Genomic DNA, 17,210 nt, shown 5'->3' with positions numbered 1-17,210 from the left:
CACCAAGATTTCAAAGAGGATGCAAAATTTACGCAAGCTCAGAATTTGAGAGATAATTTTTATAAGATGTTGTATAGATGGCATTTAGATCCCAAAAAAGTATCTTGTATGTATCCGAATTTACAACCTAAATGTTGGAGATGTGATTGTGCTGATGCTACATATTACCATATATGGTGGACTTGCAAAAAAGTCAAAGCATTTTGGATAAAAATATGGTGGGTTATTCAAAATCTATTTTAAAAAAGGATAAAGTTCACCCCCCAGTTGTTTTTGTTAGGTATAATTACATACTGTACAGTTATAGAGACTAATTTGATTTTGAACTTAACGACGGCAGCAAGATTGTTGGTGGCGCAGTACTGGAAGAGGGAAGAATTGTCTACTATTCAAGAATGGACGCTAAAAGTAGTAAATCTAGCAGAGATGGCCAAAATTACAGCATATTTGAAGGACCATTCGGATGAGAAATATAAGTTGGAATGGAGAAGATGGATTGACTATATTCAAAATAAATATCGGACTAGAAAATTTCAATTATCTTATGAGTGAAGGCACAAAGAATGTTACAATTTACCTAAAGTTAGCTTAACAAAAGGGGAATTAAAGCACAAGAGGAGGTAGGATGTCAAAATCAGCTTATGTTAGCGTATGATTGTTAAATGTCTATACCCTGTATTTTGCTCTGGGAGGTTGGGGGGAGGGAGGGTCGGAGGGTGGGAAGGGGAAGGAGTAATATTTGTAAAATTTGTTAAAACCTTTAATAAAAAAAAAGATTTCAAAGAGGAAAAAAAGAAAAAAATAGTTTTTGCCTTCCCCGGCCACGAGCACTCTTCAGGGCTCCCAAACCCTCTGCGCATCCCATTTTTGCGAAAAATGGGCCCACTTTCGGCATCCCCCCCCCACCCCAGGTGTGGTTTTCCGCCGGCATTACTGCCGGTTCAGTGTGTACACATGCCCTCGCTTCGCTTGTGCACATGCCTGTTGCCTATAAACAGGTTTGCGCATGCCCAGAACAGTTAAAAGGGTCCAAAAAAATATATTGCGGCGACCAGGGAATGGTTTGGGGAAGTGGCGAGCATGCTGTCCCTACCAGTTCGGAGACCCAGTCACCATTTCCATTACTGGTTCCTGCGAACCGGTAGGAACCCACCTCTGTCCCACACATCCCATTTTTGCCCTCCCCAGCCCCAGGGAGCACTCTTTAGGCCTCCCAAACTCCATGTGTGCCCCGTTTTTGTGAAAAACGGACCTGTCTTTGGTGAAAATGGGATGACCGGGATGGGGTTTCAGGAGGCCAAAAATGGCCGTATTCAGTGTATAAGACGCACTGACATTTCCACTCTCTTTTAGGGGGGGGTGCGTCTTATACTCTGAAAGTACGGTACCTTGATTTGCAACAGCCTCTATAACAGGGCTGTCAAACTCACGGCCCGCGGACCGGATGCGTCACACACTGGCCATGCCCATACCCAGTTTAGCGAAGGGGGGAAGTTCCAATACGTGACATGACGACGCCATGAGTTTCACCTGTGTTCTATAGGAAGAAAGTTATATAGTGCAATTGTGTTTTTGTGCCATCTTTACTAGAACGTAGGAATTATAACTGCAAGTTCAAAATTGCATGGCTGGATGATATTGCATTGATCTTTCTAAAACGTTACAAGTACTAGAAACTAATCTGATTATTCCTCCCCCTTCTCCTTCCCTCTCCCCTCCTCCTCCCCCCTGCACCTTTCTTGACAAGTTTTCAGAAGTGGTTTGCCTTGGCTTTCTTCTTGCTAAGGCGGAAAGATAAGGAACTGGACCAAGGTCATCCAGCTGGCTCAAAGTCTGATGGTTTCTAGCCTGGTGCTTCAATCAATACACCAAACTGGCCATTTTCACTTAGGGCAGGGGTCGGCAAACTTAAACACTCAAAGAGCCATTTAGACCCGTTTCCCACAGAAAAGAAAACACCAGGAGCCACAAAGGTCCTAACCGGAAGCCCCCTGTTCCAATTCTGGAGCTGACCGGTTCAGTTCCCCCACCATAGAGTCTCCTCCTAGCGCAGCGTACTTTTTCCTCTACCTGTCATAACCGAAAGCCCTATCAATTGTGGAGACAACTGGAAAACCCTCCCCTTGCCATAGAGTCTTCTCCTGGCGCACTGTGCTTCTCTCCCCCTCCTACTGGAAACTCCTCTCAAAATTGTGGTGCCGACCGGTGACGGAGCCACAGCAGTGGGAGGTAAGAACCACATGCGGCTCCAGAGCCACAGTTTGCCACAGTTTGCTGACCTCTGACCCAGAGCTGGCTGGGGAATTCTGGGAGTCGAAGTCCACATGTCTTAAAGGGGCCGAGGTTGAGAAACACTGACTGGGAGAATAGTCGGAAATGCTACCAATTTGTAAAACATTATTCGCAAGGCCTACCTGAAATTAGCAGTGATTCAGTGGCCAATAGAGATTCAGTAACCTCAACGATAATAGACAATTTAAATCCCAAAGGTGCTTTTTTCAAGAGGCAACTGGACTTCCTTTCATTTTCCTTGAAGATGTTTGACTTCTCATCCAAGAAGCTTCTTTAGTTCCCTTGCAGGAAAGACCCACCAAACCACAATCTGGATGATTGAGAATCTCCAGAGACAAAAACCTAAATCCCAACTCATTTTTTAAAAAGACTGAATAAGCTCCAGTGGTTTGCAGACAACAAATCAAGGAGAAGAAGAAAAAAAGAAACTTACCTGACTTTCCTACTCCAGCTCGGCCAAAGATGGCCAGTTTTACCTCTGCGCTCTTAGCCATGGCAAGGGGACGCACCACAGGCTGGTGGCTTCGTCACTGCGGTGTCTGATCTGATGCAAAGGATGACTTTCCCAGCCCAGCCTTCCACCTCATTGTATCATTGTGTTTTCCAAGGAGAGCTGTGAGAAAAGATCCACCAAAGAGAATTAAAGAGCTCATAAGGGGAAGGAAGCAGATACTCTCAACTATAGGCTATTTTTGAATGCTACTTTCATAGCCCATCAGAAAATCCTTTAAATACAATACAATACAATACAATACAATACAATACAATACAATACAATACATAGTAGAGTTGGAAGGGACCTTGGAGGTCTTCTAGTCCAACCCCCTGCCTAGGCAGGAAACCCTATACCGTTTCAGACAAATAGCTATCCAACATCTTCTTAAAGACTTCCAGTGTTGGGGCATTCACAACTTCTGGAGGCAAGCTGTTCCACTGATTAATTGTTCTAACTGTCAGGAAATTTCCCCTCAGTTCTAAGTTGCTTCTCTCCTTGATTAGTTTCCACCCATTGCTTCTTGTTCTGTCCACAGGTGCCTTGGAGAATAGCTTGACTCCCTCTTCTTTGTGGCAACCCCTGAGATATTGGAAGGCTGCTATCACGTCTCCCCTAGTCCTTCTTTCTCTTAAGCTAGACATACCCAGTTCCTGCAACCGTTCTTCATATGCTTTAGTCTCCAGTCCCCTAATCATCTTTGTTGCTCTTCTCTGCACTCTTTCTAGAGTCTCCACATCTTTTTTACATCGTGGCGACCAAAACTGAATGCAGTATTCCAAGTGTGGCCTTACCAAGGCATTATAAAGTGGTATTAACACTTCACGTGATCTTGATTCTATCCCTCTGTTGATGCAGCCTAGGACTGTGTTGGCTTTTTTGGCAGCTGCTGCACACTGCTGGCTCATATTTAAATGGTTGTCCACTAGGAGTCCAAGATCCCTTTCACAGTTACTACTACTGAGCAAGGGACCACCTATACTGTACCTGTGCATTCCATTTTTGTTGCCTAAATGTAGAACCTTACTCTTTTCACCATTGAATTTCATTTTATTAGATAGTGCCCAATGTTCAAGTTTGTCAACAGTAACAAATCAGTTACTGTTCTGCCATCTGCATTCAACACACAATGTCTGCGTTTCCATAAACCTAAAGATCCCAACAGAATGGGGTGTCTAATCTGTCATTCTGCATATTGCCAAGAGGTGATATTCTACCAGTTCGGACCAGAACTGGTAGCGGAAATTGTATCCAATTTAGGCCTTTTTTCACCAAAAGCGCATGCGCAGAAGGCTGCATGCTCCCATTTGCAAACCAGTAGGGAAGGTAAGTCAGTACCAGCAATTTGCACTGGAAAGATGTGAGTTGAAATCCTGGAAGTGTGGTGGCACAGTAGTTAGAATGCAGTAATTGCAGACACACTCTGCCCACAGTGAATAGTTCGATCCTAACCAGCCTCAAGATTGACTCAGCCTTCCATCCTTTCAAGGTCAGTTAAATGAGGACCCAGATTGTTAGGGGCAATAGGCTGTCTCTGTAAACTTCTCAGAGAATGCTGTAAAGTACTATGGAACGGTATATAAGTCAAATGTTATTGCTATTGTTCTGCTCACCCAACATTTATGCAGAGATTTAGGAAAATCCACTTTTTTTTTTTTAATGGACAGACTAAGTTTAGCTTGTTTCTGAGGAGGAAAGTCTAATGAGGGCTTTTCTACTTTCAAAGGACTTTTTTTTTTAAACCTTTCAACAGCAAGGAAAGAATGGCCTAACGGTTTTATTTGCTCCCTATGAAATATTCATTTTCTACATTTGGAGAGATTTGCTCTTAGTGTACACCTACGTAACTGAATAAAGTATCCAGATGCATCAAGGTTCAACTTATAGTACTGCTTTTTTTAAAAAAAAAAACTCCACTTTTCTGTTCCATTGTTCAGCAGGCCAAGAGAGCTTCAATTATTGTTCCCAGCATCTGGCCTTGAACAGTAACGTTTGAAGCCTTATCTGAAGTCGCTTAATGTACGAAAGATACATGAAACCTTTGGCAAAGCGCTGAAAAAAACCCCGGAGTTTATAGTAACCCCCTTTTTATTAGTCAGCAGGAATTACTTTAAAAGCTCGACGAGTGGGGGAAATGAAGCTATCTTGACATTTCTCCTAAACAAAGTTTTGTGCTAAAGGTATTCAGAAGCTTTTTGGATAATCAGCATCAGATGCAGAAGGCAGGACTGGAGAAATCTGGAAATGTTTGGTTGAAAATGTGTTTCTTTGAAAGAGCACAAAGGTTACCCCCCCCCCCACCTCCCCATCTAATTCTTCCCCCATCTGTTGGATGGAGATATTATGATCCAGAAATGTACAAGGCTGGGGCACAGAGAAATGATTCCCTGTGCATCGATGCTGAATCCCGATGCTGAAGGGGAAAGAAATATGACATATTGATCTATTTATTCTTGTTGCGTTCCTTTGCCATTGTTTACTTTATTGTTCTACTGTTTTGCTCGCACAGAGAGGGACTTCTCCAGGTGCCGTCCACCAGACAGTGCCGAGGGGCGGCGCCTAGGAGCAGAGCCTTCTCTGTGGCGGGCCCAGCCCTGTGGAATGACCTCCCTCCGGATATTAGGACCACTACTGACCTCCGCTCCTTCCGTATAAAGCTCAAGACCCACCTATTCCAAATAGCTGGCCTGGCTCAACCATAACTGCATAACGCTCCTGACGGGTTTTTTAATTCGGTAATTTTATTTAATGGGATTTTAAATTGTGTTTTTTAATTGTCTTCACTTATTAATCTACCTCCTCCATGCACATGTAGATGTCTTTGTTTTTATGTATGTATGTTGTCTCTATCTGTATTTTATTTGTTTTGATTGTACGCCGCCCCGAGTCCTTCGGGAGAGGGTTGCGGCTAATCAAATAAAATTATTATTATTATTATTATTATTATTATTATTATTATTATTATTATTATTATTATTATTATTATTATTATTATTATTATTATTTCTGTCCTGTTTACATGCCTTTCATGTTTCTGTTGTGGCAGAAGATTCGCACAGTGAGGACGTTGGGGAGGAGCATGGGCCAGTCCTGGAGGCTTGTGAAGGCTCTGACGAGGGCTCTGCATTGGAGGCAGAGATGGGGCCAGGGCTGTCTGACAGTTATCAGCTGTCTTCAAAGCTAGATAGCAGTGAGGCAGAGGAACAGCTGGAGCCTGTTCCCTGTGTGCACATGCACAGAGCTGCCAGTAGAAAACCAACAACTCAAAAATCAGGGTAGACTTGGGAGTAAAGTCACAGGTGGAAGGTGATTGGCCGCTCTCATAGGAAATAAAAGAAGAGCGAAAGGGGAGTGGGCTTTTGCAGGAAACAATTCATTCAGTCAGTCGTTAGATTCGTTTCAGGAGTGTGAAGTCCATGAATCTCAGAGACTCTGTGCCCAGTCTTTCCTTGCACAGCATCTCATTTGGAAAATATTTACATGGCAGCTTTCCAAGATAGATAAGGTCTGTAGTGATAAATATTCTTTTGAAAGACTGTTTGCCAGGCCTTTGCTGAATGTGAATGAGAGGAAATCACATTCGTTTAACAAAAGGGGTTTTGGGTGGAGACTCTGCCTCGTGCTTTTTCGGGAAGCCTAGGTCAGAATGGTTTCTTCCTTTTTATTGTTGTAAGCCACCTAGATTAGCCTCATACCAAGCTAGGTGGCAAATAAATTTAACAAATAAATAAAAAGTAGTTTGATATACATACTTTTTTTTAAAAAAATGATATGAAACTGCTCCCTCTGCAAGCTTTTTTGGTTTCTTCCATTCAATGGTATCTAGTTTTTGGAGAATGCCCAAGCAAAGCATGCCCATCTCTGCTCATGCCACCACATTCTGGGCTAGTTGAAGCTTTCAGGTGGTCTTCAAGAGCAGTCCCAGGGAGAGCACATTACAGTAGTCAATATTCCAAGACAGGAGTGTCTGTGGAGGTATCTTTGTGGGGAAAAAAGTCAAGATGACAGCCACAACTAGGCAACCAAAGCCTTCAACATGGGTAAAAATTGGACAGGACTTTGATCTTATGATTATGGCTACCCTGATTCCCTGAAAATAAGACCTCCCTGGATAATAAGCCAAATTGGGCTTTTGAGAGCATGCGCTAAAATAAGCCCTCCCCCCCAAATAAGCCCTCCCTGAAAATATTGCAACACAGCAGCCATGAGGTGACCACGCTTGCCACCTCCTGCACCTCAAAAATAATAAGACCTCCCCGAAAACAAGGTCAAGTGCTTATTTCGGGGGTCAAAAGAAAATAAGACCGTGCCTTATTTTCAGGGAAACATGGTACCATCTTGACCTTTGTTTACACAAATACCCCACAGACACTTCTGGTCTAATATGTTAGCCTTGACCATTTTGAATAAACTAGGAAAATGTGAGGTAGATGCATTCCAACATTAGTGCATTTTTCTCTCACACACATTCCCGTTGTAATATAGGGAGAGGTTTAGAAGACATCAGAACATGTTATAAATGGCTGCCAGGGGCATGGCCTACCATTATCAGTCATTGTCAGTCAGACCCATCTATGAAAAAAATGGGGGGGGGATGAAAATGAGAGGACTAGAAAGCCTGCAGGCAGCATATTGTCATCCCTTTATATCAGTGTTTCTCAGCCTTGGCGACTTTAACTCCTGTGGACTTCAACTCCCAGAATTCCCCAGCCAGATGGCTGGGGGATTCTGGGAGTTGAAGTCCACAGGACTTAAAGTTGCCAAGGTTGAGAAACACTGCTTTATATTGTTTAATATATAGCAATAGCACTTAGACTTATACACCGCTTCACAGGGTTTTACAGCCTTCTAAGCAGTTTTACAGAGCCAGAATATTACCCCCGACAATCTGGGTCCTCGTTTTACTAACCTCAGAAAGATGGAAGCCTGAGTCAACTTTGAGCCGGCAGTCAGCAGAGGTAGCCTGCAGTACTGCTTTCTAACCCCTGTGCCACCATGGCGCCATCTTGTATATTAAAAAAACAACAACAGAAGAGTTAAACTGGCTTAACACCAAGCAGCTTGGTAGCTGGTGATGTAGTTCAATCTCAGCTCTTTCATTTTTGGTAAAGCGGCATTGTCAGATTGGTCCTGTTCACCACTGCCACCATTTTGTGAACAATCAACCATTGTTGATGTTCTGAAAGCCATTTTGTGAGAGAACCACCAGTTTCCTTCAACATTCCAAAGACCTCACCGGTTCTAATTAACTACTCTACATTTTATCATGCTGGACTTCATTGTAACACAGAAGACTCAAAAGTGTCCAATTTGCTCTTTTGTTATTCCAAAGAGGTAGGGTCCTTTTTAACTGCTCTGGTGGTAGTCCTCCCCGCCTTCCATGTCACCCCCTCACCAATTTTGGCAAAAACGGGTCATTTAAAGCTGTTGCAACAATGCTCTTTTCTCTCAAATTTTCCCAAAGAATGAAAAGAAAATTCTTCATAAAGCAACGGATCCTATGGAGGGCACAGAACAGGCTGGCAAAAAGTCTCTTCTATTGTGTTGCACCTATCATTACAGGAAAATGCTCTAATTTGATGAAATAGCAACAGTTCTTTTGCAGTATTTCCAAGCAGGTAGGAATATATTGCTTTTCCTGTTTTCGCCCTATCTCCCACTCACAACAACCTCTTTTATTTCAGCACTTGCAGGTCGCTGGCTTATTTTAAGGCTGTTCATTGATTTTCATCGTTTATTTATTATTTTATTCATTATTAGTTTGTCAAACTTGTGCAGGATAGCAGGTAGAAGTATGAACGTGGACATGAACAAAGGAAATGAATACAGATAAATGGGGACAGTAAGACAGTAACGGTAGGCAGACTGGTGCACTTATGCACACCCTCATTACGGACTTCTTAGGAATGGGTAAGGTCCACAGCAGACAGTTTGAGATTGAAGCTGTGAGGGTTTGAGGCAGTAACAACAGAGTCAGGTAGAGCATTCCAGGCGTTGACCACTCTATTGCTGAAGACGTATTTTCCGCAATCGAGTTTGGAGCGGTTTACCTTGAGTTTGTATCGTTTGTTTGCCTGCATATCATTGTGGTTGAAGCTGAAATAGTCGTTGACAGGTAGGACGTTGTAGCAGACAATTTTGTATACTATGTTTAGGTCCGTCCACAGGCGGCACAGTTCCAGATTGTCCAAGGCCAAAATTTTGAGCCTGGTGGCATAGGGAATTCTATTGTGAGCAGAGGAGTGGAGTACTCTTCTCGTGAAGTACCTCTGGACACGTTGGTCATATTAATGTCAGGTATACAGTGTGGATTCTAGGCAGACAAGCTATTTAGGTATCAATAGTTTGCCAGCAATCCTTCCAACTGAAGAATCATAGGGCTGGAAGGGACCTTGGAGATCTTCTATTCCAACCGCTTGCCCAAGACAGGAGATTTTATACCATCCTGGACAAAGGTTTGTGTCATGCCTACAAGCCATCTTTTCTTTTGGACTTCAGGTCTGCCACACTTTCTACTGTCTGCTTTCTATTGTGGGAAAATGGGAGGGGGGATTTTACATAGTTGTGTGATATGTAGCCATAACAACATTCTTCTTTGAAAGCCAAGGTCATCTTTGTCTCTGCACCTGGTCGGAACTGGATGGGTGGAATCTGCCTTCATGGCAGTGGAAGGTTGGACCATGTGATGGACTTGTGGGTGTTGGGGCAGGATCTTGAACTTTGACTGGGTGGGAAAACCTGGAAGCTTTCAGATTCGGGTTTTCCCGGATGTGCCAACATGGCTCTTTTAATAAATTGGAATGTTGAGGAATCCTTTGCCTTGGACTCTGACTTAATTTTGGACGCTATTTGAAACCCTGACATTAACCCAAATCTGACAGATTGTCCAATCTTTTCTTGAAAACCTCCAGTGATGAAGTACCCACAACTCAGAGAGATGAGCCATTCCATTGATTAATTGTTCTCACCGTCAAGAGATTTGTCTTTCGTTCCCAGTTGGAGCTCTCTTTAAAGAGCTTTGACCCATTGCTTCTTGTCCTTCCCTCAGGTGCTTTGGAGAATAAGTCTCCCCCATGTGTTCTGTCTGTTGTGTAAGGAAAGAAAAAAGCATTCTAGAACTCAGCAGCTGGCTGCCTTCAAGAAAGACCCATCCTAAGAAATTAAGCTACATCTTACAGAGACTGGCGGTGATCCCTCAGTAGGGTGTTAAACAGGAACAAAGGCTCAGAAGTCTATGAGCAGCCAAGACTGAGGGCAAGAAGCAGAATTCAAGAGAAGTGGTGGAACACTAAAACTAAGATTCAGGAGTTTCACTGGAAAGCTACCAAAACAAGCTCCGCAGCAGGTGGATCTACTTGGAATCTCAGGAAATTCTTCCTCAATGCATAGATCACGAGAAATAAAGATAGAGAATGGAGATCTGAACTCAGGAAGAAAAATCTGATGATTATCACTGAAATTTGGTGGAATGTTACTCATGATTAACACAGCAGCAATGGAAGGCTACAATTTACTCGAAATGAATAGAATTAGTAGAAAAGGCAGGGTATTACACAGACATTCTGAGTACCAAAACAATTGGGGGGGGGGTGTAATTTTTTTTCTTTTGCCACAGGAAATATTAATCCTTGTGTTTCTCTGGGTGGAAGTGTAATATAGCAATAAATACAGATAATCATTGGCTTATAACACCATTGGGACTGGAATCTCTGTTGCTAAGTGATGTGATTGTAAGGTATGACATTGTACAACTAAATTGCTTAATGATGGGAATCCCCGCAGTCCCAGTTGCCATTGTAAGCACAGGACTATGTGAGTCATTAAGTGAGGACCTCATGTGGTTATGACGATTATGATTTTGATTATGATGAGGTCATAGTCATATATGGGAAGAGGCTGGTGGGTGAGAGACGAAGGTAAAAGCTACAGGTGGGCAGATGCCATGGACAGGCAGGTGGGCCCTAGGAGCAGATGTTAGGATGCACGGGAAAGGGGTGTATGGTGTTGCATGTGGATAGGGGGGATGTTGACAGGTGCCACATAAGGTGGACGGGCAAAAAAGCAGCGGGAGCAACTTTTGACTTCCTGCTGGCTTCCCCATTGACTTTGCTTCCCCATTTGACATTGTTAATCGCAAGCTGAGCACTTGGTTCCGAAGAACTTGACCACAGGAATGCTGTAATTGTCTGAACTCCAAAAATCAGTTATAAGTCTCATCATTCTTCCCCACTGTAACTCTGAGTGGTCATTAAACGAATACTCCTAACCAAATGACTACTGTACCTCTAGCTTTCAAAAATCTCAGCTTTCATAGAACTGAACCTATCTATCTTATTTTGCAATGCTGTTTTTTGCTGTGACTGCTGTTGCATCTCTACTTCATTTATTCCTTTTCTCCTTCCTTCCTAACTTAAGAAGAGACTGGATAGCCACTTGTCTGAAATGGTATAAGATATCTTGCTTTAGCAGGGGGTTAGATTAGAGGACCTCCAAGGTCCCTTCCAACTCGATTATTCTGTATTCCATATCTTTGGGCTTTTCATTTATTACAATGTTTATTTCCAGTTTACGGCACAGAAAAACATGAAAATCCTGTAGAAAAAACGTTAGGCATGAATAAAGCAACAAAAAGGGATCTCATACTATTGTGGGGAGCTTATTTTTCAGACAGAAAAGTCGCTTATGACGTCCTTCACAAAATGGTAGAGGCAGTCCTTGACTCACGACCACTTTCTCAGTGAAGGTTTAAAATCCTGATAGCGCTGAATGAGGGGGACTTATGATGGGTCTGCAAAGCTGCAGCTATGGCAAGGTCCCCCCGCAGTCATGTGATTGTGATCCAGACACTCGGGTACCAGAGGTTTCACATAATTTTACCACCGGTTCACTGCACACCGAAAATGTCAGCGTGCACCTTCCACATATGTCCGTGGCCTTCTGCGCATGTGCTTTGCTTTCGTGAGCGGCTTGCAAGCATGTGTGTGGCTTAGAAAACATGGCTAAATAGGATCGCATAGCGCTGGGGTGGGTGGATGGGCGGGAAGTCGCCACTACCGGTTCGCCTGAACCAGTCCGAATCGGCTGAATACCACCACTGATGGGTACCCAGCTCACTTTTACAACACCCCAGCAAACCATTTATGTTTTCATCATTTGCATTCCTGCCGGCTTCCCACAAAATCAATGGGGAAGCTGGCAGGAAATGTCCCGTCACTTCTGCATTCCCTCCCCCCATTCCTTGAGAGTAGCATACAGACACACACACACACCCATAGCCCTAGCCAGCCTGCCTCATGGTTCCCTTGCACCTTAGTGCACAGGACTGAAGGAACTTTCTCTCCTGGGCTCTGTGGTGTTCAACATCTTTATCAATGAACTAGGTGAGAGACTTGAGGGGAAGTTCTTTCCCTTGTACAATATAATCCTCCCCCTCCCCCCCCAAAAAAGTATGATGGATTGGGGCAATTTATCTACCTTGTTAAACGAATTTTGATCACATGACTGTGGAGATGCTGCAATGGCCATAAATGCTCAAACCAGTTGAAAGTCACTTTTTTCAGACCCATCGTAACTCTGAAGGGTCATTAAATTAGAGATGGGTTGCTACCGGTTCATACAAGTTCGGGCAAACCGGTAATGGTATTTTGGCCTTGGTTGCAGAATCGGCAGTGGCTTAGGCTGGCCACCCCCCTGAACCGCTTCCCCGGTTGCCACTGCCGGAATGTTTTTTTTGTAATGTTATGTTCTGCGCATGCGCAGAACTAACAGTCAACTATGCACACATGCGCAGCATGCATCTGGCAGGCATGTGCACAAAGCACACATGCAGTGAACCAGCAGCAAGGCCAGCAGCAACCCACCCCTGCATTAAATGACTAGTCATAAATTGAGGACTGCCTGTACAGCATTTGCAATCAATGGAATATCTCTATCTCTGTATCTTTGTATCTCTGTAGGTCTGTACGGGTAGTCCTCAAGTTACGACCACAGTTGAGCCCAACGTTTATGTTGGTAAGTGAAACATTTGTTAAGTGAGTTTGCCCCTTTTATGCAACTCAATTTGTGTGAATGGTCCAGTTCTCCTCTCCGCACCCCAGCCCGGCCGCCAAGCCGCAAAGGTTGGAGACTGCTGCCCTAGATGTACTTCCACAATGTCATTCTACCGTACAGATAGTCTTTGACGTACCACAGTTCACTTAGTGACCATTTGAAGTTACAACGGCACTGGAAAAAAAGTAACCGAGCACCGTTTTTCACACTTACGACCATTGCAGAATCCCCATCGTCACGTGATCAAAATTCAGCCGCTTGTCGACTGCTTCATATTTACGACGGTTGCAGTGGGTCCCGGGGTCATGTGATCCCCTTTTGTGAGCTCCGGACGACCAAAATCAAGAGGGAAGACAGATTCACTTAACAACCACATTGCTAACTTGACATTGGCAGCGATTCACTTAACAACTGCGGCAAGAAAGGCCGTAAAATGGGGCAAAGCTCATTTAGCTCTCTTGTTTAGCAACATAAATTTGGGCTTCACGGTGTGGTCGTAAGTCGTGGGTTATCTGTACATGGAAGATTAGAAGTCAGCAACCAACAGCTAAATTTGTCATCCCAACTGCCAGTCTGAAACAGAAGAATGTGGAGCTTTGCAGACGACGAGAGAGCCATGTTATTACAAGAAAGTTGTATGTAATTTAGGATGCTGCTTAAAATAATTTATTCTTTATGCTACAAGTCTGTTCAGGAACCAGATGGAGTTGAGGTTAAGATTGTACAGTATGTGTAGACTTTTGAAAGGGTGGTTTAGTAGCTAAGACGCTAAGCTTGCCGATCAGAAAGATCGGCAGTTCAGCAGTTCGAATCCCTAGCGCTGTGTAACGGAGTGAGCTCCCGTTACTTGTTTCAGCTTCTGCCAACTTTGCAGATCGAAAGCACATAAGAAATGCAAGTAGAAAAAATAGGAACCGCCTTTGGTGGGACGGTAACAATGTTCCATGCGCCTTTGGCTTTTAGTCATGTTGGCCACATTACCACGGGGATGTCTTTGGACAGTGCTGGCTGTTCGGCTTTGAAACGGAGATGAGCAACGCCCCCTAGAGTCGGGAACGACTAGCACATATGTGCGAGGGGAACCTTTAGCTTTAGACTTTTGTAATGATTCACAAGTTTTCTGAAGAGTGAGTATTTGATGGCGATAAACATTTCCAGGAACAGGATATGGTATGTCAAGTTAGTTTTACTGATAACGTTTTAAGAAAATGATTTTTAAAAATAGTAACAGAGTATTTTGGAACACATACAGAATTCCTGCATTCTGTTGGATTGCATCTTTTTCTCAACCTCAAGAACTTTTTAAGCTGCTGGCTGGAGAATTCTGGAAGTCTAGACACCTTAAAGTTGCCACTGGCAAGAAACATAGGATTACATTAAGCAACCAAGGTGTTTGCTAACTCATCCAAGATCCTTTTAAAGTACAAATGATGAAAACGTGAACCCTGAACAGCCTCTAATCACATCACTCTGCAAAAAGAGAGCGAGGGGGAAAAATTGCAACCAAAAAGTTGGGATTTCTAAAACATTTATGTGGAAGACTTGGTTTCACACCTAACAAATATGTGAACCTCTGTACAATACCTGTAGTATGTTTTCAGCATCCTCTCAGAGGCTGCAAAACCTAGCCAGCTGCCATTCTCCACCCCATTTAAAACAGACAAGCTTGGAAACAGACAAGCTTGATTTTTCCTTCAGGTTTGGCAAAGAATGTCGCTCCAACCCAGGTTACAAGTCCTTAAGGTATTCTGCAGATCTCCGTTCCTAAGTGTGTGTTAAAACAGCCAGGTGACTTTTAACTTCTGCAGGTTAATGAAATGACAAAGACTGAGTTTGTACATTCTCCTGAAACCATAGCTGGTTAATATCCCATGTGAATGCAACCCCTGACTCTACTGGAACAGCTGCCCCCGTGAACCTGTTGGAACACCCCCTTCTCCCATCTCATGCTTTCTGGAGTCAGATGAGAAGTGATGATAGAGATGGAGATAGAGATAGAGATAGAGATAGATAGATAGATAGATAGATAGATAGATAGATAGATAGATAGATAGAGAATGACAGAGAGAGATAGAGATAAGAGAGTTAGAAAGCGAGAGGGATGTTTGTGTGTGTGTGTGTGTGTGTGTGTGAGTGTGAGTGTGTGTGTGGAGTATGGCTAGCTGATGAGAGCTAAATAGCTTGAAATAGATCTATACTAGTCTCCCTTTATTTATTTATCAGCACAAATGCAACACAAAAGTAACAAATGCAACATAAAAAAAATGGCTCCCATATTTGGGCATACCAGTGACGTCTCACTCGCCATCTTCAGGCTGGGTTTTGGGCTTAAAGTGTGATCGGAGCTGCCATCTTTCTATAAATCTTGGTGGGGGTGTGTGGAGTGCTGGCTTTGTTTCAATAAGTGGAATGATTGGTTGTGTGGTTGGATCATGATTGGTAGATTGGTGCTGATTGGTGCTGGCTGTGTGTCTATTGTTGTTTCGTGTTGTAACGGCCTGAGTGGTGGGTGGGGCTTGTTTGTTGACTAGGGCTGGTTTCCAGATGTCTGGTAGGCGGGAGGTATCGTCATACATACAAACAAACACACACACACACACACACACACATGTAGTCCTCGACTTAGAACAATTCATTTAGTGACCATCCAAAGTTACAACGGGACTGAAAAAGGCAAATTATGACCATTTCCCACACTTATGAGTGTTGCAGCATCCCCATAGTCATGTGATCAAAATTCAGAAGCTTGGTAACTGACTCATATTTATGACGGTTGCCATGTCCCAGGATTATACAATCTCCCCAGCTTCTGACAAGCCAGATCCCATTAACAACCTTGTTACTTAACTCAGCAACCGCAGTGATTTACTGAGGTCCTAAAAATGAATCAAAGCTCACTTCACCAATGTCTCACTTAATGACATAAATTCTGGGCTCACTTGCGGACGTAAATCGAGGACTACCTGCACTTGGTAATCAGCCCCTCCTAACTGAATGGGTGAGCACCAAATAATGGAGGCCTTTGAACTCTGGTGCTGGAGAAGACAACTGCAAGTCCCTTGGACTGCAAGGCGATCAAACCGGTCAGTCCTAGAGGAGATCAACCCTGACTGCTCTTTAGAAGGCCAGATCCTGAAGATGAAACTCAAATACTTTGGCCACCTAATGAGAAGGAAGGACTCACTGGAGAAGAGCCTAATGCTGGGAACAATTGTGGGCAAAAGAAGAAGGGGACGAGAGAGAATTGGGTGGATGGAGTCACTGAAGCAGTAGGCATGAACTTAAATGGACTCCTGAGGATGGTAGAGGGCAGGAAGGCCTGGAGGAACGTTGTCCATGGGGTTGCGATGGGTCGGACAAGACTTCGCAACTAACAACAACTGAATGGGATTTTTGCATCCATGGAAGAATAGTTAGAAGGTTCTTATCAGGCGCTTTTTTGTATCATTTTCCCCGCAGAGCAGCACCCTCCGAAGGGGGAAAACATTGATTAAGTCATTATTTTCTCGCCCCCACCCCGATCCCACCCCGCCCCGGTTAGCGCAAGGAGGATCACCAGGAAAGTGATCCACCGCTTCTTGGATAGAGAGCCACTCACCTCCCTCCAGCGATCGGTTGCGCTTTTCCAACCCTCTGCCAGTCCTCACCGTTGCGCTTGGAAATCCACCCCTCACCCCGGAGCTTCACTTCGGGCTCTTTCTGGGCTCTCTCACCTCGCCAGACGTCCCGGGCAGCCCCGCGACTCGCAGACGCGTCCGCTTTTTCTCGGCTCCTGGACCAGAAGATGCCAACTGCGCAGAGGATCCGGCGGGAGAGGCCGCCCGGCCGCCCACTCACCTCCCCTGCAGCGACCTTTAGAGAAAGTACCGCAGAGAGAGAGAGAGAGCGGCGGGGCGGGTGTGGAGAACAAGGGCGAGAAGAGATCCGAGCGGAGTTTATAACCGCCTCCTCTCTGCCTCGGCTGACATGCAGCACCCGGTGGTCACAACGCGCTGCCCGGCTTTTTTTCTTCTTTCCTTCTTTTCGGTTGTGTTTTTTTTTAAAGGAGGCTCGGCGGCGTCACCTGCCGGCCGTCAGCCTGCACTGCAGAGCGGGGGTGGAGGGGAGGGGAGATGCGGCCGGAGGTGAAGGGGGTGGCACGTGGCACAACCCGGAATCCTGCACGCACGCACAAAGGGAGGCGTAAATGGAGGCACACAGACGCACACAGACAGACACCCTGAAAAGTTCACTTCTTCGTCCCCAAGGGCGGCCGATCTCTCCCTTGGGCGTAAGGGCGCCGATGCCCTTTTGGCTATTGCAGCGTAACGGCGCTCAGCGATCGCCAGCCTGGGAAAATAAGCGCCCTTTTTCTCACCGTCGCAGGAAGGATGTG

At 44.5% G+C, this 17,210-nt stretch overlaps 1 protein-coding gene across 2 annotated transcripts in view; it reads right to left on the bottom strand.

Annotated features, from left to right (window-relative positions):
• Positions 1 to 16,715, bottom strand: part of RERG (RAS like estrogen regulated growth inhibitor) — a 131,547-nt gene extending 114,832 nt beyond the window's left edge. Inside the window, exons 1-2 of one of the 2 annotated variants that reach the window (XM_081956925.1) lie at positions 16,549 to 16,715; positions 2,726 to 2,905 (exon numbers count right to left, since the gene is read on the bottom strand). In XM_081956925.1, coding sequence (XP_081813051.1) covers positions 2,726 to 2,786 — 61 coding nt within the window. In that variant the 5' untranslated portion in view covers positions 2,787 to 2,905; positions 16,549 to 16,715. The other variant, XM_081956926.1, reaches the window with a different exon arrangement.
• Positions 16,716 to 17,210: the final 495 nt, after the last annotated feature.

This window comes from Natrix helvetica (genome assembly GCF_964273705.1).
Source record: "Natrix helvetica genome assembly, chromosome: 6".
NCBI lineage: Eukaryota > Metazoa > Chordata > Lepidosauria > Squamata > Natricidae > Natrix > Natrix helvetica.
The sequence above is the reverse complement of the archived record's forward strand: the minus strand, read 5'-3'. Positions and strand labels throughout refer to the sequence as shown.